Here is a 23074-nt window from a genome sequence, read left to right on the forward strand (position 1 = left end):
ACATATAACCCTCCAGCCTTTTAAAAAGGGATCATAGACTCTGATAGGGAAGTTATGTGAGAGTTCATTTAAATGTTAAAACTACAAAAAAGTTTTTACATAAAGAATTTATGTAGACTATACTTCATTAAAAAAAATCATATATTCTTATCCTGAATTACATTTTTTTTAACATGGGCATGTAAACTTAATAATGGCTATGCTTCATTACAAAATCTTTTTTTCATAATTAATTTGTAGAAGCATTTAAAAATCACTACATCAAGTGTGATGGGGAGGGGAAGCCATGTTTGGAAAATATCACTCCTTGTTTTTAATATTGGCTTTTAATATATGATTTAGGACTTTAACATTGCTTAAACTGTGTATGTGTTTTAACATGAGAAAAAAGAGACTGCGAAAACTGATTGGTTTCACATATTAATTTTCGCTAAGAATACTGACTCAAACTTTAAACAATTAAGAAACCTTATAAACCCACACGAATCATGTGTACAAAATATAAACATAAGAAATGACAGTCTACAAACATAGAAACTAGATCTACACAAACCAATCTTAAAAAAAACATATAGTGGCAACATGTATAGATATGTCGGTTCGTAAAATGTTTTTAGTCTCCATCTATGAGTCCTTCCAAATTGCCTCCAAATATGCCAATCCTTTCCCTAGCCCTAATTCACAAGTAGAATTACATTCTCAGGTGCAGCAATAGCTATCAGTGAATTTTCACCTTGTCAAGAAGTTCAAACACAGAGAAAAGGAAGATTTTGCTTAATAAATGATGCTAATTTACCTTCACAATTTTAAAATTAAACTTTTAAACGGGGACTTAACCAAAACATAAACATGTCCTATAACCCTCAAGTCTTGGTAAAAAAAAAAAAAAAAAATGAAGAAACTGTTACAACTTTTTAGGTGTCAAAAATTCTATTTTAAATATTTTAGTCTAAATTGTAAATTTCAATTTCTGACATTAACCAACTAACGGCATCTCAACAGTACTTTACTTATAGATCTTCTTTATCCCTAAATATATTTCAGGGATAGGACACAGAAAAAACAAAGAAAAATACCTACGAAGTAATACTAAGTTTGAGTCAATCCGTCACTATTATCAGCATTTAGCACATTACTTTTTCTAAGCTTACTCATTATACACTTTTAGAATCAAATAATTATTCAAAAGATTGCAAGTATTCTAAAGAATGCTAAAGAGCTTCCAAACTAGCATGAAGATACTAGTTTTATACAAAAAGGCAATGAAAAGAGGTTAAAATTAACTGCGGGAAATTCTTCCTTGAGACAGAAGTTGAAGAGACTTCTGAATATATCAATATTAATTTAATTTGAAACATCTGATAGCAATTTTGTGTGGTAATTTCAAAGAACAAGATAAAAGTCATTCAGAAGTCACTAAAAAAAAAAAAACTACAGATATAAGGAATTAGAAACCACTTTAAGGAGCTAAAAAAAGGAATAGGATATCCAACATGTATACATCCCATCTTCGAATTTAAAATCACAGTATCAGTTGTTCAAAGCAGCTCAAAGTTCAAGTTTGTGCTATGAAATTGTGCAAACAGATTCTGCTGAGAGTTGGAGAAAACCAATGCTTTCTATACTATTTAGCTTCCTATGTTACCTCAATCTACAGATAACAGGAAATAGTTTGATAAACTAAGGTTAACCTAAATTACTTATAAATCTCATCAGGAAAGAGTTTTAATTTTTAAGTTTTCAATTTTCATTGAAAAACAAAACACAAATTTCAAAGTCACCATGGCATATTCTCTTTTTATGTAACTTAGGAAAGTCTTAATGAAATGTTCAAGTATTATTGGTTTTAGATATTCCAATTAAATGCATTACTCTTTCATTAGTGTGAATGAACAGAAGCATGGTAAAACAAATACTAGTTATTTTAAAAACATACAATGCTCTCAGATTGGGGAGGGGAGCAGAAATTCAACACCCAGTGTACCGTAAAGGAAATGAAACCTAAATCTCACTTCTGATACCAACTGCAATATAGGTTATACTATTCAAAGTCCCCCACAAATTACTGGAAAAATATGAGGTAATTTCACAAAAATCACAAATTGAGTGGAATAATTATAACTGATATATAAATAAGGATTTGCTTTAAAAAGGCTTAGAAGGGTGATATTTTAAATCAAGTTTTTTAAATACAAAAGTGTCTTGTGTTGCTTAGTCGCCCAGATGCTCCTTATTCTACAGTTACAGATTTGGCAAGATTCCGGGGGAAATCAACCTGCAAAAAATGAAAGCAAGATTTGAGATATTATACAGGTTGGGGAACAAAGGAGACTTACTATTAGCAAATTACTTTCATTTATAAAGACAGAAAATAACATGTTCATCAGCTATCTTTATTATTGGCTCAAGGAATTACACTAGCAAACATAGATAAAATATCTTGAAAAACCCTGAAATCAGTTATGAAAAAGAATTCTAAGAGAGTCAGTTCAACACACAAAGAGCTAAATCTTGTGGTCCTCTATAGAGGTGGTAGCCCTGTTAGGAAACACTGTTAGAAATGTGTTTCCAAAGCAGGATGCTTTGGTTGACTTGGACACTAGGAATGCTAAAAATTCTTCACTGTGTGTGACACAGACCCAAAAACAATAATTGTCAGGGAAAGAGCACAGAGCTACATTAAGAAAACCGGTGTATTCCTCAAAGAGAATCAGAATCATGGAGGTAATCTCCAAGATTCCTTCAAGTTCTATGGGTAAGAAAATATTACCATATAGCCTACAAAATCAGCCACATATCCAGTGTATTACTCACATGCAATTTCTAAAAATTTAAAAAGAAAATTTTTAAATGTACTGGGGTTAAAAAGCTAGCCAGGGATCTATGCAGAGATGCAATACTTACATCATATCCTCTCAGCACAGCAAGATGGAAAGCCAGTAGCTGTAAGGGAATCACACTGAGAATGCCCTGCAAGCAGTCCACTGAATGGGGCACTTTGATTGTTCTTTTGGTGTTCTTAATGGTCTCAGTATCTTCCTTATCACAAATCACCACTGGGCGGCCCTGAGGGAAAAAAATCACACACACAGATGGTAAGCAAAGGCAGGGTTGTGGCACATGAATGTGTAAATTTTACACTGAAATTCACATGTGATCTCACTAACATAGACTTATTTAAATTTACAATCCTGTGTGGTAGGTCAGACTGATCTCAAACCTAATGAAATGGAAGTTTTGGGGGAATACAGTAATTTAATTGTACTCACACAACTAAGAAATATCAGGTTTAGGACTTAAATCCAGACCTGCCTGTTTGAAGCTGAAGTTTGTACCTACAAAGTAATACCTTTAGGGATCTAATTTATATATAAAGCCAAACTATTTGAGGAAAATGAAGTTAAGCAAAACACCTACAAGTTAATATAAAAATCCATATGTAAGATTTCAACTGAAATATACATTTAAGAATATTTAAAAAAAGAGTAGCATACACTACTTGAAGAGGTGAGGACTTGGCTCAGCTTTGATCTCGGTTCTGCCTACTATGAGACTATGGATTGGGTCTTGCAAACAAAACACTACGTATCTCAAATTTCTCACATGTAAACCTAAACATTCATAAACTACCTGCTTGGCTCTGGTTTATCACTTTAAATGTCATAAAATTCAAATATGGCTTACTGATCCCACTATTAGAACTCCAAAGCAACCCAGGACAAGTCCATCCTTACCTGCCGAGCAATCACCTGCTGAAAAGCATTCTGACACTTGGCATAAGTGTGATCTCTCATGATGATCATGATAACTGGCATCAACTTATCCACTAAAGCCAGGGGGCCATGCTTTAATTCACCAGCAAGAATGCCTTCAGAGTGCATGTAAGTGATTTCTTTGATTTTCTAATAAGAAGAGAACCAGGTTAGTCTTCAGTGCATTTCTTTTAATCCATTTTTAAGTAAACTTTTCAAAGATTGATTTATTTATGCATACAAGAACTTTGGTACAGGTCAGAGGTGCAGAGGACGGGGAGAAGAAGGAAGGGGGGTGTGAGAGGATTCATCAGACAGAGTGGGGAGCAGAATAGGCAGATGTACTGAAATACACTGCTGAGGGGAGCAGCGGGTCAGACAGGAGACTGCCACGCCATGTGGGTCACATCCCTGTCTGGAGACTGAACTCGTGCTGCAGTGGTTGCAGATAGCTTCAGAATGTTACATTTTAACCCCTGTGCCATCCAGGTGGTTCCCATTTTTAAGTAAGTATTACACAAAACATCAGATGTCTGAAGTTACTATCTATCTGTTCACCCAAAAGTATAAAAAGTTAACAGATCACTATTTCTATAGTCTAACAGAACCTGAAAGTTTTAAAACCCCATAAGAACTTTTTGAAGATTTTTGATCATAAATGTATTCATGTTATCTTTATAACTATTATTCTGACTTGTTTCATATTTGACCTCAATTAAATTTCACACCTAGAAAACTTAATTTTTATTTTATTCTTATTAGAACAATATTTTAACTCAAGTTGTTAACCCCAAGTTATTATGCCAAAATGTATGCTTTTTTATTTTTACTTTTGAATTAAGTTCTCTATTGTACTTTCTCAAAGAAAACAAGTCAAAATGCATAAACAGTGTGGCACTTAAAAATTTCTAAGTCATAGTTTGAAGTTATAAGTGAGGAAACTTACCAAAGCTCCTTCAAGACAAGTAGCATAATGATAGCCACGTCCCATTATCAAGACTGATTTCTGATGATAAAGTTCCGTTGCCAATTTCTGAATTTCATCATCCATGCTCAGTACTTCCTTAATCAAATCTGTTAAGTAGTATTAAAAACTTGGTCAATTGTATGCTAACAGATGGAAAGTGATGATCATGATGTAGTATATACAGATGTCAAATTTTTAATACTGCACACCTAGTATTTGTTATGTTATAAATCAACATTAACTCAATAAAAACTTTAAAAAATATAAATTTAACTTTAAAAAATAATTAGCAAAATCTCTGAAAGAGAAGAATAAACTGAACAGATACAATAACAATACTACTACTACTACATATAAGATTAGAAAAATCTTAGTGAACAGCTACAAACCATAGCTTCCAGGATAAGAAAAGAATTTTACCCATTACCCATTCCCTTAGACAACTAAAGTATAGTACGTGAATATTTTCATACCAGGCAACCGCTTCAATCCAAGCATGATCTCTTTACGTCTCTCTTGCATAGAGATTCTATCATCACACATCATAAGAGCAAACATCACAAGGGACACAAACTGGCTGGTATAAGCCTGAAATACCACACAAAAGCAAGAGGATCAGCTGTAGCTGCATTTTAAAAGCTCAGGATTTTTAATTTAAGATAGAAATTCCCACTTTTTATTTTATAAGTATACACTGTTCATCTTTTAAGACAGTGTCAGTAACATAAATATTGAAACAATATTTGGGAAATCTCTCCCTGTTCTTCATTTTTGAATCCTGAAAAAATGACTTCACTTTAAATGATTTACAGATACAAGAATACCCTATAATGCCTTGAGTGCTTATGAAATCCCTAATATTCTTCCCTAGGAAGAGAAACATGACAAAGGAAGGGAGTAGAGAGTATATGTGCTTGTGCATAACTAAACTGAATTTAATGTACATCAAGAGCAAGCCCTCACAGGACTCTCCTTGAGTTTTTATTGGATTCTTTTTTATTTTGCTCTTTGAGTTTTCACCTTTGCTTACTGCATGTTCCTCATTTCCAGCTTCTTTTAGTTTGGCTAGAAATAAAAACTGAACTGTAAAAAAAAATTAAAAATAATTATCTTTTAAAAATATATATTTATTTATTTATCAAGCAAGAAGTTGGGTACAGGCCAGAGGTGCAGGGGTGGTGAGAGGCTTCACCAGAGACAAAGTGGGGAGAACAGGCAGATGTACTCAGCAGTGTATTGAAGTACACTGCTGAGGGCAGCAGCAGGCAGGAGGAGAGGTCTGCCACACCATATGGGTCACCAGAAATCAAACTGTAGTGGCTGGAGATAGCTTCACAGTGATGCACTTTAACCTGTTGCATCACCAGGGAGGGGCCAAGAATAATCTTACTAAATAAATAATTACATGAAAATTTTGTTATTAACACTTGGTAAAACTGCATTCTACTCTGCACTATTTTTTTATTTAATTAATTTTTTTTTACAATGTTTGCTTAACACTAGCCGCAGCTGCTTCAGTCAAGTTCAATCCCTGGCCCCAGAGGTGATCCACATTGCCCAGCAGACCTCTCCTGACCTGCCCACTGCTCCCCTCAGCAGTGTACTTCGATCTGCCTGTTCTGCTCCCCACTCTGTCTCTGGTGAATCCTCTCAACTGCTTCTGCACCCCTAGCTTGTATCCCATTTCTGTATGCATAAATAAATGAAAAAGAATTTTAAAAAAAAGTTTACTTAACAAAACCAAACAACAATAAAAAGGCAACTTTTTTTCTTTTGTTAAGAAAAGTAATTATTAGCAGGTATAATTTTGTAACTTTTTTTTTTTAAGATTTATTTATTTAATGCATACAGAACTGGGGTATAAGCCAGAGGTGCAGGGGCGGTGAGAGGCTTCACCAGAGACAGAGTGGGGAGCAGAACAGGCTGACTGACGAAGTACACTGTTGAGGGGAACAGCGGGCGGGTCAAAAGAGATCTGCTGCACCATATGGGTCACCTCTGGAGTGGGGACGGAACCCATGCTGAAGTGACTTTAGCTCCTTAGTGCTGTGCTATAACCCGCTGTGCCACCAGAAAGAGCCCTGTAACTTTTTATTCCTAATTAACATTACAAGCACTTTCCTAAGGCAGGCCTGTTTCTCTCGTCTACTAATGAGCAAAAATCTTGAGTTTTTTTCATTTCTTTATATCTCAGATGCCCCACCTGTTAAAGGTATATGATACTTAGAAGATTTTCATGAGAATTAAATGATATTAATTATGTTACATAATGTCTGTCATATAGGCTCAAGACAAACTGACATTTATGTTCCTACATTATAGAATGGTAACTTGCGAAACACTGTGATACTGTCAAGCCATTATGTGAGTGGCTGTTTTGCCACATTCTGTACAATATTACAAATTGTCTTTGCAACACAATTTTACCATTTTAACTGCAGGATAATGAATTTTTACTAATACTTTACCATACATATATTGAACCTGAAAAACTAATAAGTTTTTTTTACATTTGTTAGTCATTTGTTTTCTCTTTTGAAAATTAACTTTATTGTTCTTTACTTTTTTGACTTGGGTTTTGTTTTCTTTTTCTTGTTTTTTAGTTGGTTTCAAGGTCTTTATTGTTTAGTTTCAAATACTTTTTCCCAGTTTGGATTGATCTTTTATAATTGTACTTATTAAAAGTTTCATTTTTTAATCTTTATGTAGTACCTTTAAGCTTGTACAGTCCATATTAACATTTGTAGACTCATTTTCTTAAATCTTTTTCATTGTTCCATTTGTTTTATATTTTTGAAATTATCTCATTTATTTTATATTTTTGAAATTTCTTTCTTTGACCCTCTTGAAATTAATTTCTTTTTATATTTAAAGAGTAAGTTTATTAGAAAGAGACAGGGGAGGAAAAGACACTTGCAGACACAAGTGGGCAAGAAGAGCTACCCTGGAAGGGACAGGTTTGCAGAGAGAGAACTGCATAGTTTCAGGCAGGTAGCCTTGGCACTGAGGGAGGTCAGTGCAAATAAGTCCCAGCACAGTATAGAACATGGGCCGGCAGGGGACTGCTGCCCTGCAGAGGGAGAGATGGATGGAAAGAAGCACCTGCATAGTCACAGGTGGACAGAGGAGTTGCTGCCCCCTGCCCTGGAATTAATTTTTTTTTTAATTTATTTACTTATGCATACAGCGCTGGAATATAGGCCAGTGGTCCAGGGGAGGTAAGAGGCTTCACCAGAGACAGAGTGGGAAGCAGAACAGGCCGACTGACAAAGTACACTGCTGAGGGGAGTAGTGGGTGAGTCAGGAGAGGTCTGCTGCGCCATGTGGGTCACCTCTGGGACAGGGATCAAACTCCTGCTGAAGTGGCTTTAGCTTCTCAGTGCTGTGCTTTAACCCACTGTGCCACCAGGAAGGGCCCAATTTTAAAGCAAGGTACTGATTTCTGTTCTATTTTCAGAGATAGCCAATTGTTTCCCTCCATTTTATCCTACCCTTTGACATTTCCTGTAGTCTAAGTACTACCATATACTAGCAAGTTAAGTTGCAGAATCAGTAGATTCTGTCCCACAGATATGTTATTTCTTTATAAAACAATCTTCCATCAATTTGTGCTAGGAATTTAAAAATTCATAAATTTATAAAGTTTTAATTTCATCAGCAAATCTTTATGAAGCATCTCACACATTTCTTGGCAAAGCTATTTTGACAGCTATTGAAAATAGAATTTTATGGCGAGTTAAAAGTAGAGCACATGTCTTTTTACAAATTTTGTGTATGTGATTTCTGATTCATTTCAAATTTTTAATAGCTATTATTAAACTCTACTTAAGAATGGATAGTCACTAGTTTCAACTGCAAATAAGAATAATTTTTTCTCCTCCTTTTCTATTGTTTTATTTTTTTCTTATTAAACTGTGTGGATTTGGCCTGTATGGGGATATGTATATCCTAAACTGATGTCCCTCTATGACTGAAATCTACCATTTTCTACTTTACTTTTCAATAAACTGATTAAATGCAAAATATACTATTAGGGCAAAGGAATAGATCCAATAGCTTGACCCCTGGGATAATTAAACTGATTCTAATTAGTTTAGGATTGCAGTCTGGGGAACACAGACCCAAGAAGCACTTGAGTTTCTGAGTGACTCTGGGTGGGGAGTGTTTATACACACAAACTAATCACATAAAAGGTATTCCAAGTTTCTCCAACCTATACCTAAAAATGTTATCCTACAAACTAACATTTCTTTCTTTGAATTTAAAACATCTTAACACTGGTTTTTAAGTATACTACTAACTTTAACTTTAATGCTTGTATTCTACAATGACATTCCCACTACAGCTTAATTTCCAATTTCATGGTTTTGTTTTGTTTTGTTTTTATCAATAATGCCAGGAAACCAATTATGAGAAAAATATGCTACACCTCTTACATGTAAAATCTGGCTTGCAAGAATTAACCAGGAAATTGTTGATTCTGAACTTTAAATCTGGTTTTTCTTTATATTCAGCCAAAAATAAAGTCACTTTGGTTTATTTTTTTTAAATCAACAATAGTCAGTACTGAGGTAAAATTCTATATACCTGCAATAACATACAAAATTGCTGAATCTGCACATCAATTCCTGCAGGAATATTAAATTTTCTATGGTGTGGCATTATGGGAAAGTTATATCCCTCTAACCCTGACTGACAGCTTTTGTGGCAAAGATGGGAATTCATAATCAAGGTAATAGAATCCTTCTGCTAGTTCCATAAGAGCCCAAGAATCATGATTAACGATGAGCTTCTTTAATCACCCTCACTAACACAGAAACTTGTATTTGCCATTCAGAACCAGAAAGTAACCAGAAAGAAAAGACAGGGTTCCCACGATTCCATTTATAAAAATTCCAAGAAAATGACATAAGATAGCAAGAGAAAGCAATTGTAGTTGACTGAAGCTGGGGAGTAGAACTGGGAAGGGAGTGTAAAGAGGATACAAAGTACTTTTCTCAGATGATGAGGTCTCCTCAAACTGGATTATGAGTGTGAACTACTTCACCTCTTTTGTGTGTATAAACACTCCCCACCCAGAGTCACTCAGAAACTCAAGTGCTTCTTGGTCTGTGTTCCCCAGACTGCAATCCTAAAAAGCAGCCCTTCTCCCCCCCCCAATAAATTCATGTATTTTGCCTCAAAAAATAAAGATAACTATATCTAGACAGTAGATAGTTAGTTACACAGCCAAACTCACTAAAACTGTACACTTAAAGTTGGTGAACGTATAAAAAGCATATCTCAATAAAACGGTAGAAACAAAGAAAGGTTAATGGTAGAATATAAGTGATGGGTATACGCTGTTAATGTAAAATTCTTTTAATTCTTCTCTGTGCCTGAAAATTAATGTAAAACAATATTGAGGAAAATTAAAGCTTTAATGAACAACAAGTCTTGAAATTATAATGATTAGTAAACTCTATGAGTTCTGTAAGTGTTAACAAATTAAACATGAAATATGGATTAGTCTACTTTACCAACACTATGATTAAATAAGAACTAAGAGAAGAATTTACCTTTGTGCTGGCCACACCAATCTCAGGCCCAGCATTAATGTGAACTCCACAGTCTGTTTCCCGTGATATGGAGCTACCAACTGTGTTGGTGATCCCCACAGTTAGCGCTCCTCTTTCTTTACAGTACCGAAGACCCATCAGGGTATCTGCTGTCTCCCCTATGTAAAACACAAAAGTAACATACTGAGCAAGTAACACACAGCATTTTCAGAACTCATGATTCTTAGGGCGTAAACAAAAAATTTACTATACTTTCAACAGCATAATTTAAGTAAACTATAAAACATGACCTTAAAATAATAGATTTTGTAAGCTTTTGTTAAGATCCTACTTTTTAAGATATCCTTTCCTTCCTTGTTTGAAAGTTCAGTTTTTTTTACATAAAACATGTTAATTTTGCTGATTTATAAAGAATTATGTAACAATAAAACTGATCTGTATATCATCTGTAACACCAGTTTATATTTAGATATCAGTTTTTGTCAGGATTTTGTATTAGAAAGAATTACTATCCTTTCCTCAAGTACTTCAATTAGCTTACCTGACTGACTGATGAAAAAACAAACATCATCTCGAAAGACTGGTGTGTTTCTATCCAGGAAATCACTGGCTAGCTCCACCATAACAGGCAACTCAGTCAGCTCTTCAAGAACTTGACGTGTCTGCATAGGAAAGATGTCTTGGTCATACAAGTTTACTTCAAATACTCATTTTCATGCACTTCTTTGGATTCAATATATAATTTTCCCTTCCTGACTATAAAAATGATATTACACACATTGTTAGAAAAAAACAAACAGATTAAAGCATAAAAATAATCCTATTATCTACATATACACAATGGAATATTACTCAGCGATCAAAAAAGATAAAAACATGCCTTTTACAGCAACAAAAATGCCAGAGAGTGCACAGGACCATGGTAATGGCACATGGGTGAATTGGTGATGGGAAGTCCACGGGGATTACAACTGAGATGGGAAAAGGCACAAAATGATGTAAAAATAAACTACTAAAAAAAAATCTCAAAAAAAAATTCCCGCCATCTGAAAGAAGCATTTAACATTTTAGTTAACACTTTAGTACAATTCTCTTTATAAACCAATGTATATTTTCTTTTAGGCAAATAGTACACCTACACATAGAAATGTTTTTGAAATGCTGAAAAGGTACTGTTTTGAGTTAGCTTGCAACCTCTCCAACCTTTATAATACCTAATCTTTAAATGATAATTCATGAAATTCTGAGTCGCTGGGATATTTCAAATAAGATAGTAGTAGATGTACAAATACCCAGTGAAAAGTCTTAACACTTCACAAATGCAACATATTCATAAGTAGTATCATTTCCAAAATAGTCAATGTATTGAATACTTCAGGAAGTTTAAGAAAACTTACTGTGTTGAAGCTAATAAAATGTATGGATGATAGAGCAGGAGGTTGTATATGTTTGTCTTTCAGGCAGCAAAATGGATCATTGCAAGCTTAGCTTAATGGAGATGTATAAATTTAACTATTTAAAGAGCTCTGGAGACCACCTGCCTCTTTAGGCAAATGGTCTTGCCATCTCTGTATTCCTCCTATAGGAATGAAAGATTATAAAGATTGCCTTACTTAGTCTCTAACTTTTTGTCTCATGATTTCAGTTTGGCACATGTTAAAAGTGTTATAACATTATATACAAAAGTTTTCCTACTTTTTTTAATTCTTTTTTTAATGTAATAGTTTTTTTTTTCATCATTTTGTGCCTTTTTCCATCTCAGTTGTAATCCCAATAGTTTTCCCATCATCATATCACCCGTGTGCTATCACTATAGTCCAGTGTACTTCCCCTCCCCATTTTTTATCCCATTCCCCACTCCACCCCTATAAAATGTCTCTGGTATATAGTTGTTCATTATTATTATTTTTTCCCTCCTGGTCCTTTATGCCCCTGCTATGAGTGAAACTATCTGGTATTTTTCTTTTTCTTTCTGGCTTATTTCACTAAGCATTTAATTCTTTTTTTAAAAATTTATGTATGCAGACAAGAACTGGAGTATATACCTGAGGTACGAGGAGTAAGAAGACTCACCAGAGACAAAGTGGGGAGCAGAACAGGAAAATCTACTGAAATAACTGCTGAGGAGAGCAGCAGGAGACCATATGAATTAGTTACCTGTATAGGGATTGAACCATGCAACAGTGGCTGGCAATAGCTTGACAGCACTGAGAGTTTAATCCATACACCACCAGGAAGGTCCAGTCTTGCTACTTTTAAATAATATTTTCCATTGATGTATTTCATTTACTAAATACGCATAACTGAGCTACTGACACTAAAATGGTATATGTGGTTTAGCAAACAAATGAAAAATCAACATCCTTTTTGAGTTTACAATATGTTACCTGGATTTACATCCTTCACAATAAAAAGAGATACAAATTTATTGAAAAATATACCCCCCAAAAAAGTAATCTCAAAAATATCTGTGATAATGTAAAGAACTTCTTTAAAAAATATAGTGCTACACGGGTGATTTGGTGATGGGAAGCCCATGGGGATTACAACTGAGATGGAAAAAGACACAAAATGATGTAAAAATAAACTATTACATTATTTTTATATAAAAGAGTGCTACAGTTCCATCACAAGAGACTTAATATTATATATTCCACTGTATAAGTTCAACTAACATTTCGAAAAGCAAGTTCACATAGAATGATTGATTTTAGCTAGTTAATAATGTTCAGGATACACAGTATGTACTAAAATTTTTTAAAAAGCCATTATTCAAATGTGTCATGCATGTCAGATTGCACCAAAAAAATCAAAAACTTACATAAAGCAAAATTAATGACACTATGTTATGATAAACTGTAAGAGGATCTAATGTTTGTTAATTATGGTAGACTCAGCACTTAACAAAAAAAAAATGACAAAAATAAAAACTTTGTATTTTCTCCAATATCAAAATTACAGGATTTTATCACAATATATGAATTACTGACCCAAAATTCAGGCTTAGCATTAGATGAAGCACTTAGTCAAATTTTAAGTGTCTAAATAGAGGGCTCATTCAGTAGTAGATTTAAGTCACCACCCAATTAGCCGACTCCTTAATTTACATTAATGTCTTTAATTCATTCTTTTTTCCTATGCTCAAAGCAATCTCTAAACACTCTTCCCTTCAATACTTCATAGACTTTTCTGTATAAGACATGTTTCAGGGTGGTTTGAGGGCAGGTACACCTTTGAAAAGAGCAAAACCTGCAGAATTGCAAATATTCAGCGAAACCATCTAGTTTCACTCTAAATGACTGGCTCCCACAGTAAAGATAATGATTATATCACATCAAATAAAAAATTACTGTCTTGATCACTTCTTGGCCTTTTGGCTAAGATCAAGTATAAAAAATTACTGTCATGAACCTTGGAAATCAATCATCAAAGTAGAAATTGAGTGTGTAAAGGTCTTCTGTACTTACTGAATATGAAAATCAGCAACACATAAACTGCCTCTTTATATAGGAACCACATGTAAATCAGATTTATTGGACTAAAAGACCATTATTTTCTATGCCATGGCAGGACAACAAACCCTTTAGTAACAGAATTTCAACTTCTAAAATGACAATTTAAAGAACCATGTATATCAAAAGGTAGACTTCTCTTTGTGTATCAAATAAAATCCTACTGAGGGTCACACCAGTCATGTGTGTGGAGCAATTAACAATGATAAGCAAGACCCAATGATTGTTCTTATAGCAGGAAGACCTGCCCAAGACAACTAGACAAGGCCAATACAAATCTTTCCCATTCTCTGCCTCTCATGAAATGACTTGCAGGTAGTCAGCTTGGATATCTAAGGATTTTCCTGTGGCAGATCTTCCACTGATAAATACAAGCAGTATTCCTCGCCCCAACATTCTTCACTTTTGTCATTACAATGTGAAGAAGACAATGCAGTGTTTTAACAAAGGAGAATTTTACATGGTGTGTTACCGGAAGATGTAAATGTTTGGAAAGGTATTATTTGTCTGCTGATGTCTTTTAATATCCAATGTAACACAAAAATTCTTTTAAAGTCACTTACTGCTACACCAGCATGATAACTTGTTCCACAAGCAATAAGAATCAAACGCCGACACCTCTGAATCTCTTTAATGTGATCCTTCAAGCCACCCAAATTCACTAAAATGAAAGTATGTATATATAATTAGTTAGGAAAGACTGTATGAATATGCAACCACTTTTCATGAGTATCTACTACCTGGAAAATAACACTGCCAATTTAAAGAATTCATATTTCTCTTAGAAAGGATAGTTCTCCATGGTTTTTAAAAGTAAATTAAATAGGGTATAATTTAATTAGCCCTCAAACTCGTAACTAGCCTTATTCATCTTCCTAATCTGCACACACAATTCTAGTACTTGCCATATTCTTCTTTGGTTATTTTTTTTTTTTAAAGATTTATTTGTGCATTCAGAACTGGGGTACAGGCCAGAGGCTCAGGGGCAGCGAGAGGCCCCACCATAGACTGAGTGGGGAGCAGAACAGGCAGATGGACGAAGTACACTGCTGAGGGGAGCAGCGGGCGGGCCAGGAGAGGTCTGCCACGCCATGTGGTCACCTCCGGGGCAGGAGGGAATCGAACTCATGCGGAAGTGGTCTCAGCTTCTCAGTTCAGTGCTTTATCCCGCTGCGCCACCAGGGAGGGCCATTCTTTGGTTATTTTTACGTTCTTCTTTGGGTTAAATTATCTTAGAAGCAAAACTACATATAGTAACATAAACAATAAATCAATAGAAGTTAAAAGGGCACAGCATTTTTGGAATGATAAACTATGCACCAACATGACTGCTGGAGAAGTAACAATTATAATCATGTTATGGAAGTTAGTCAAAACTCACTGAATCTTACATTCATAATGGTAAATTTTATTTTAATTATATATCACAAAGCCTCCTAGGAAAACTATTGTGTTTTTCCATACAGTCCCCAAAACAGTGATCAGAACACAATACAAACCCACCTGTCCCTCCATCTTTCCCATCTTGATAAATGCCATTACCATTCACTTAACACCAGTCATCCTTGACTGCTACTAACCCTCTTCCACATCTACTCAATGAGCAAATGCTAGAAGCTCCATCTACAAAACATACCTCTAATACTATCACTCTAGCCCAACATCTCTCCTAACTATTCTCTCTTGATTCTATACCTCCTAGAGTATATCCTAGACAGAGTCAGGATAATCTTTTTTTCAGTGATTCTTTTTAAAAAAGTATATGATATCCAGGAACAAGGATGCTCACTCTTGCCATTGTTCTTCAACATAATACTGGGGTCCTAGCCAGAGCAGTAAGACAGGAAAAGACATACAAAGAATCCAAATAGGGAAAGCAGAAATAAAACTATCACTGTTTGCAGATGATATGATAATATGCATAGAAAACCCTAAAATTTCCATAGAAAAATTAATCAAAACAATAAACCAGCTCAGTAAAGTAGCAAGATACAAAAAATCAACACACAAAAGTCAGTAGTCTTCCTATATACAAACCAATCAGAAGAAGAAATTAAGAAAATCATGAGAAGAAACTAAGAAAATCATCCCTTTCATAATTGAGAAAAAAAAATCAAATACTTGGGAATAAACCCAACAAAAAGAGGTAAAAGACCTATAAACATTGTTTAACAAAATAGAAGACGACACAAAGAAATGGAAGGACATTCCCTGCTCAAATATTGGAAGAACAAATATTATCAAAATAGCCAACCTACCGAAAGCAACTTCCATATTCAATACTAGTCCAATAAAAATCTTAATGGTATTTGTCAACGAAATAGAACAAATATTGATTAAAGAGCCAGAAAAACCTCGAATAGCCAAAGATCTCCTGCCTAAAACAAAGGAGAATGGAGGAATCACACACTATACTTAAAGCCATAATAATTAAAACATGGTATTGGAACAAAAACAGACAAACTGATAAATGGAACTGAATAGAAAGCCTAGAAATAAAACCACACATATATGAACAAGTAATGCTCCTTTGACAAAGGAATAAAGAATATGCAATGAAACAAAGACAAGTTGTTCAATAAGTAGTACCAGGAAAACTAGACCACCACATGCAAAAAAATGAAACTAGACCACTACACTTCACACCATGAACAAAACCAGCTCAAAGTAGATAAAAGAACTGAATACAGGACCAGAAACCATAAAAAATAGAGAGAAAAAATAGGTAAAACACTGTAACATACATATCAGTAACTTTAAAAACTCATCTCCCAAAACAAAAAAAAAAGTGAAGGAAAAGATAAACATCTGGGAGTACATCAAACTAAAAAAAAAAGCTTCTGTTCAATAAAAGAGACATTAACTAAAACAAAGAGACACCCTACTGATTGGGAGAAGATTTTTTGCATTCCACACAACTGACAAGGAATTAATCACAAAACTATACAAACTATACGAACTCACACAACTCAACAAAAAAAAGTAGACAATCCAATCAAAAATTGGACAGAAGAACTTAAAAGATACTTCTCCAAAGAGGAATGCAAGTGGCCAACAGGTATATAAGAAAATATTCAACATCCCTCGTAATCAGGGAAATGCAAATCAAAACCACAAATGAGATACCACCTTACACCAGTAAGAATGGCACATATTAAAAACTAGCAACAATAAATACTGACTGGCAAGAATGCTGTGAAAAAGGAACTCTCCAACACTGCTGGTAGGAATGCATACTGGTCCAACCACTATAGAAAGCTGTGTGAAGGTTCATCAGCCTACTAAAAATGGAACTACCATGTGACCTTGCAATTCTACCCTGAGAGATCTACCCAAAGGACACAAAAACCTTAACTCAAAAGGATACCTGCACCCCTATGTTTATTATAGCACTATTTATAATAGGTAAGATTTGGAAACAACCCAAATGACCAAAAATAGATGACTGGATCAAAAAGATAGGTACATACACACAATGGAATACTGTTCAGCAATCAAAACAGATAAATTAATGCCATTCACAGCAACATGGACAGAGCTAGAAGAGATTAGGCTCAGTGGAGTAAGTCAAAGGAAAAAGAAAAATATCAGTCCCACTTATAGAAGGAACACAAGGAAATCAAAAAAAGGATCAGAAAAAAAAAATAACAATTAAAATAAACAGAACAAACTAAACTAAATAGATAAGTATAAATCATAGACATTCTGTAGGAGAGGAATAAAGGCAGAGTTTGGATTTAATATAGGGTTAAGACAGGACGAGAAGAGCATAAGAGACCTTGGTGATGGTGCATGGGTGAAGTGGTGGTGGAAATTCTGTGAGGACTACACCTGAGAAAATAAAAAGCAAGCACTGTTTAAAAAAACAACAATGATCAATGCTGTAAAATTAAATAAAAAATAAATACCTGATCTCAAAACCCTCCAATGAATCTGTCCCTTCCCTTCTCCTCCCCTCCCCTTTTCTCTTCTCTTCTCTTCCTTTCTTTTCTTTACATAATCTACTGAGTACTTCTAAAGGTGTCTTACCTATGGATCCTTCTATACAAAGTTAGTTTTCTACCTATGAGAAATTTTCACTCAACCTTTACTCAATTATTTAACTAATATTTCTTGAGCATGCACAGCACATCCATCAGAGCTTTCAAGACACTTAAGTCTGACTGAGGAGAAACATGCATGCCTATGGGCAACATCCCTCTATGTGACCCCCCCAAAGGTGTGCCTGCTCTACACTAGCTCTTAATCTTCCCAGCCTTTTCTTTGACCATAACTGGCTATAATATGGACTCAGGTAATAAGTTTTGGTTTTTCTTTTCTTTTCAAGTTGGATGTTCTACCCTTTCAATTTCAAAACCAAGAGAGCACATTACATTTCTCTATTTTAAAAATTAATGAAGTAGAAAATAAAACAACAAAAAAGCTTTACTGTCTTCCCAACTAAGTCAAAAGACTATAAACTCCTAAATTATAGCATTTGAGTTCACATATGACCTGTTTTCTCTTGAATCTGGCTTGATCTAGCACTTACCCTCTTACTCAGGTTGCTCCAGTAAGACTTGCTCTCTTGCTCTTCCTGCACTAGATCAATCCTGTTTCTGTTTGTGTCCCTCTGCCTACAGTTTTTTTCCACAGACCTAGGCACATCTAGCAAATGTTTAGCAGGAAATATAATGATAGAAAGGTTTTTCAGATCATATAAATGCAAGTAACTTTGGAAATGACTCAAGTATTAAAAAAAAAAAAAAAAAGATGCCAGGAATGTCAAGAATGACAGGAAGGTAAGATGATGAGACCACCTACTCAAAACTGTTTCCATCAGTCCCAGCAAATTCCCTGGTAGCTGAGTGTAGGAATGTTTGGGGTAATTCGAAAAAGAGCTGCAAGAGGCCTGAACTGATGACAGTTTTGAGAGAAGCCTAATTCTGACAAAATGCACCGCAGCTGCTGGAAGCAGCAAAAGAGCCTGGAGGGCAGTGGCACCAATGCAGTGTGCTCAGGAACGTCACTGAACACATGAAGCTAATGTGGCTCCATAAACCACCAGCAACGCAACTTTCGGTGAGACACTCAAGACTGACAAAGACTCAACCTTTCATCTTCACAATAGAAAACAACTGTCCTGTTTATATTATAGAACGTTTATGAGGAACACATAAAAGTATTATTTTTAATCACGAATTTTCAATGCTTTTCTCACTCTCTTCCTTTATCTGTTTCTGTCCTTAAAAATACCATAAATATTTACTCCTACTCTCCCAGTTCTTCCAGCTCAACCACCTTCACACACATTCCTTCCCTCTTATCCATCCCCCTGCACACAGGCAAATGCAAATCCTAGTTTAGACGTTTGTTTCTGTCCTAGTTCCCACTTCCCTCCCCTACTCCCATCACTTTACTCCAGACAGGAGAAGACAACAATTGCATCTCTTACTCCTCAGTGTATACTGGAGGTTGGTACACAGTTCACCTAGTAAAGCTCTAATTACTCCTGGCTCCTAATAGCCTTGTAATTTCTGCAGAAGGAAGTATCCTTTGCATCCTCCACATTAGAATGCCAAGGTCCTTCTTTGTAACAGATTCTCTCACCTTCTTTCCTAGACTTACAGCTCTTTACAACTAAAGATTTGTAAGGGAAGTTAAATGATTTTGTTTTCTTTTCCAGAAAACTACCCTAATCGCCTATAATTGACAATAGTTTTTAAATGTGAGTTTAGCCTAGTCTTAAAAATGTATGACCACCTCATTGGAATGTATAATATACCACAAAATTCACCCTTTTGAAAATATAGGATTCCATATTTTTTGGTATACTCAAACAAGGTTGTGCAAACATCACCACCATCTAGTTTTAGATGCCCATCAACAATCACTCTCCATTCTTCTTCACCCCTCATCTCCTGGGAATCATTATTATTCCCTTTTTATTGTGGTAAAAAAATACATAAAAATTTCCATTTTAACTATTTTTAAATATAAAATTCAGTGGCAATTAAGCACATTCACTTTGAACAATCATTACCACCTTCCTCTGAAACACTTTCATCATCCCAAATAGATATTCTATACCCATGAAATAAAAGCCCATTCCCTCAGGGTCTCCCTAGCCCCTGATTTACCACTAACCTACTTCCTGTCTGTATGAATATCTCTTCTAGCTATGCCTCCTGTCAATGAAACCATATAGTAAAAGATTTTTTAAAAGATGACATGGCTCCAATGATGGCTGACAGTTGTGCTTCTTCTATAAGGATATAAAGGACAAGGAAGGTTGACTTTCAATGCCAACCCCTTAGGACACTTTGAAGTGAAAAAACACTTTGTATGTAATTACCAGTATAGTCATCAAAGTTGACTCTTCCTCTCATGGTGTTTACAACTGACTCTGGCTGTTCAAAAATTTCCTTCTGCATAAATGAACTGAAGTTGCCTAAAATAAGTTAGAGAATTAAAACAAAAGTTAACAAGCCAAAAAATAAGAATCTTTATACAGCTAAGTCTATCCTTTTTAACATAATCTTAGAAAATGCAACCATATATTATTCAATAGAGAACTATACACACACACACACATATGTTACTTTACCTTCAATAAAGAAAAATACAAGAGGGATAAATATTTCTATTAACTGCATACCTAAAATAGGCAGTTATAATAAAACAGAGAAGTAGGACATGTTTAAGTTTGGAGTCAGACTTGGGTTCAGCTCATGGTACTATCCTTTACTAGCTAAGTGTCTCTGGAGAAACTAATTGAACAGTTACTTCACAGCATTGTACTATGGATTAATTTAGTTAAGATATGACATAAAGCAATAAATATTCACTATTATTCATCCTACCCTTAAGAAAGGAGAAAAATGAAAAAATCATAATCAAAATAGTTAAAAGCAGTATACAAGTCTCATTAGAATGTCAGGCATTGTTCTAAAGATTTTTGCACTGCTAGTTCTCTTAATTCTCAAAACAATCTCAGTGAATCAGGTTCTATGACCCCCAATTTATATATGAGAAAACTAAAGCAAAGAAGTAAGAATAGAGAACAGAATACAAATCATGCTGACAAAGTATATTTTAATAATCAGTACTTAACACTCATTTTTTAAGTTTTTTCACCTTTTGCTGCGAAACCACAAACCATGAGTTAAAGGAAAACTACTGCAAGACAAGCAGCTCATTTTGCCAAAGAATCATCTCTTTTCCTAGGCTACCCTCCACTAATCATGGAAGATTTCACTTAGCATTGTGTTGTTAGATTTCTACATTATGGCAGAAAATAGAATGCCTCCTTTCTGTTAGAAACAACATGCTAAAACATGACAAAAGCTTTCACCCTTCATGATCTGCTGGAGTTCCATCTGGAGAGTTTGCACAGCTCGTCCAGGATGATCTCCTGCAGTTCGTTTAATTCGATGGATAGACAGACGGCCGTCCACCACTGCTGCGACATCATCATCTTCGAGAAAGATAACTCGATTGGTGTGTTCTATGACAGCACTATAAAGAGATCAGCAAGATACTGCAATCAATAACAAATGATCATTACAAATAAAATCATCATTTGAATACAAGCACCAAATTTAAATACGAATTCTACAATTGCCATCTCCTAGAGGGGAGTAGAGAAGGGAATAGTTACTGTGGACAATGAATAAAAACGATTTTCATGTAGTAACCTAAACTGAATTAGATCTGAAAGCCTGGCTAATTCCTCCACATTCTATCACTAAGTCCTCCAATTTTAACTCCTAAATATTTCACAAAACCTCTCTCTATGGCCACCAGCATAAAACTACTCAAACTGGCCCTCCCTGGTGGCCAACGGGTTAAAGCACTGCACTAAGAAGTTGAAACCACTTCCGCATGAGTTCAGTCTCCGCCTGCCCCGGAGGTGACCACATGGCATGGCAGAACTCTCCTGACCCGCCCGCTGCTCCCCTCAGCAGTGTACTTCATCGATCTGCCTGTTCTTCTCCCTACTCTGTCTCTGGTGAAGTCTTTCACCATCCCTGAGTCTCTGGCCTGTACCCCAGTTCTGTATGCACAAATAAATAAATCTTTAAAAAAAAAAAAAAAAAAACCTACTCAAACTACCATCAGGCTCTAGGCTGGAATACTGTGTCAAAATCTGTCTGATCCAACCACATTCCCTCTAGTTGCTCTCCATCCACTCTTTGTTTCTGCCAAAATGGAAGGCAAATGGCTTTCTAATCAAGATTTCTCCAACACCCAACATACCAACTGACAGCGTCCTTGTGCCTCTTAGGACAACAAAACAACTTCCATCATCCCTCCACTCCTTTTCTAGCCCACCAACTTCTTCCCTCTCTACTCTAGTCACATATATATCCAAGATTTCAAAGACTGATCTATCTCTAGAAAATGAGTTCCAATTTCCACCCCTTCACATAACTTCTAATATCTCTTTAACGCTTTAAGTTCATTCTCCTAAATGAAATTTTCTTTTTTTGTTACAGATTTATTTATTTATGCATACAAGAACTGGGGTAAAGACCAGAGGTACAAGAGTGAGAGGATTCACCAAAGACAGAGTGGGGAGCCGAACAGGCAGACTGAGGGAAATACACTGCTGAGGGAAGCAGTGGGCAGGTCAGGGGAGATCTGCCACACCATGTGGGTCAGCTCCCTGGCCAGGGATCAAATTCATGCTGCAGTGGCTGTGAATAGTTTCACAGTGCTGTGCCTTAACCCCATATGCCACCAGGGAGGGCACTTAAATGAAATTTTCTATTGGAGGTTATATCTCCCTGTAATAGACATTCTGTAGCTCCTGTCAGAGCTGGAATTTTACACTTGTGATTATTGATTAAAATTTGTTTTCTCCATTAAGGAAGAACTCCTTGACAGCAAGTAACTTTTTTTCCCCCACCATTATCTCCTGAGCTGAGCACATGGTTTTGTTCAGAGTATTCACGTGAATGATACAAGGCTTATTGCTTCTGCAATTTCCATTTTAAGCCACCACCATCAATTCTGTAAAAAACTTGTTTAATGATAGCAAAGGAACATCTTCGCATACCTCATATGCCTGCAAAAATAGAAAACAGTAAAACCTGTTTCCTAATAAGATAATATGATGCCTTAAGTACTACTGAGTTGCTGCAAAAGTTGTGACATATTTTTTGGTTGAAAAACAGAAAATACTTGTCATGACTTTTCTGACAACCCAATAAATTGCATCATTTCCTTATTTTATGCTTATTATTACTAATATTTCATTTAAAAAGGCAAGGGTCCACATTAGACTAAAGACCTATATGCTTT

General features: G+C 35.2%; 1 protein-coding gene across 2 annotated transcripts in view; it reads right to left on the reverse strand.

The window, feature by feature from the left end:
• GFPT1 (glutamine--fructose-6-phosphate transaminase 1) overlaps window positions 1-23074 on the reverse strand; it is a 54187-nt gene that overhangs the window by 325 nt on the left and 30788 nt on the right. For both annotated transcript variants that reach the window (XM_004691478.2, XM_004691477.2), the window contains 10 exons: window positions 21123-21286; window positions 20124-20219; window positions 14353-14450; window positions 10819-10939; window positions 10278-10435; window positions 5193-5307; window positions 4699-4826; window positions 3735-3902; window positions 2905-3066; window positions 86-2275 (listed from right to left, as the gene is read on the reverse strand). In XM_004691478.2, the coding sequence (XP_004691535.2) occupies window positions 2231-2275; window positions 2905-3066; window positions 3735-3902; window positions 4699-4826; window positions 5193-5307; window positions 10278-10435; window positions 10819-10939; window positions 14353-14450; window positions 20124-20219; window positions 21123-21286 (1255 nt within the window). In that variant the 3' untranslated portion in view covers window positions 86-2230. The remainder of the gene's footprint in view (window positions 1-85; window positions 2276-2904; window positions 3067-3734; window positions 3903-4698; window positions 4827-5192; window positions 5308-10277; window positions 10436-10818; window positions 10940-14352; window positions 14451-20123; window positions 20220-21122; window positions 21287-23074) is intronic.

This window comes from Condylura cristata, unplaced genomic scaffold (assembly GCF_000260355.1).
Source record: "Condylura cristata isolate star-nosed mole 26May11 unplaced genomic scaffold, ConCri1.0 scaffold00031, whole genome shotgun sequence".
Taxonomy (NCBI): Eukaryota; Metazoa; Chordata; class Mammalia; order Eulipotyphla; family Talpidae; genus Condylura; species Condylura cristata.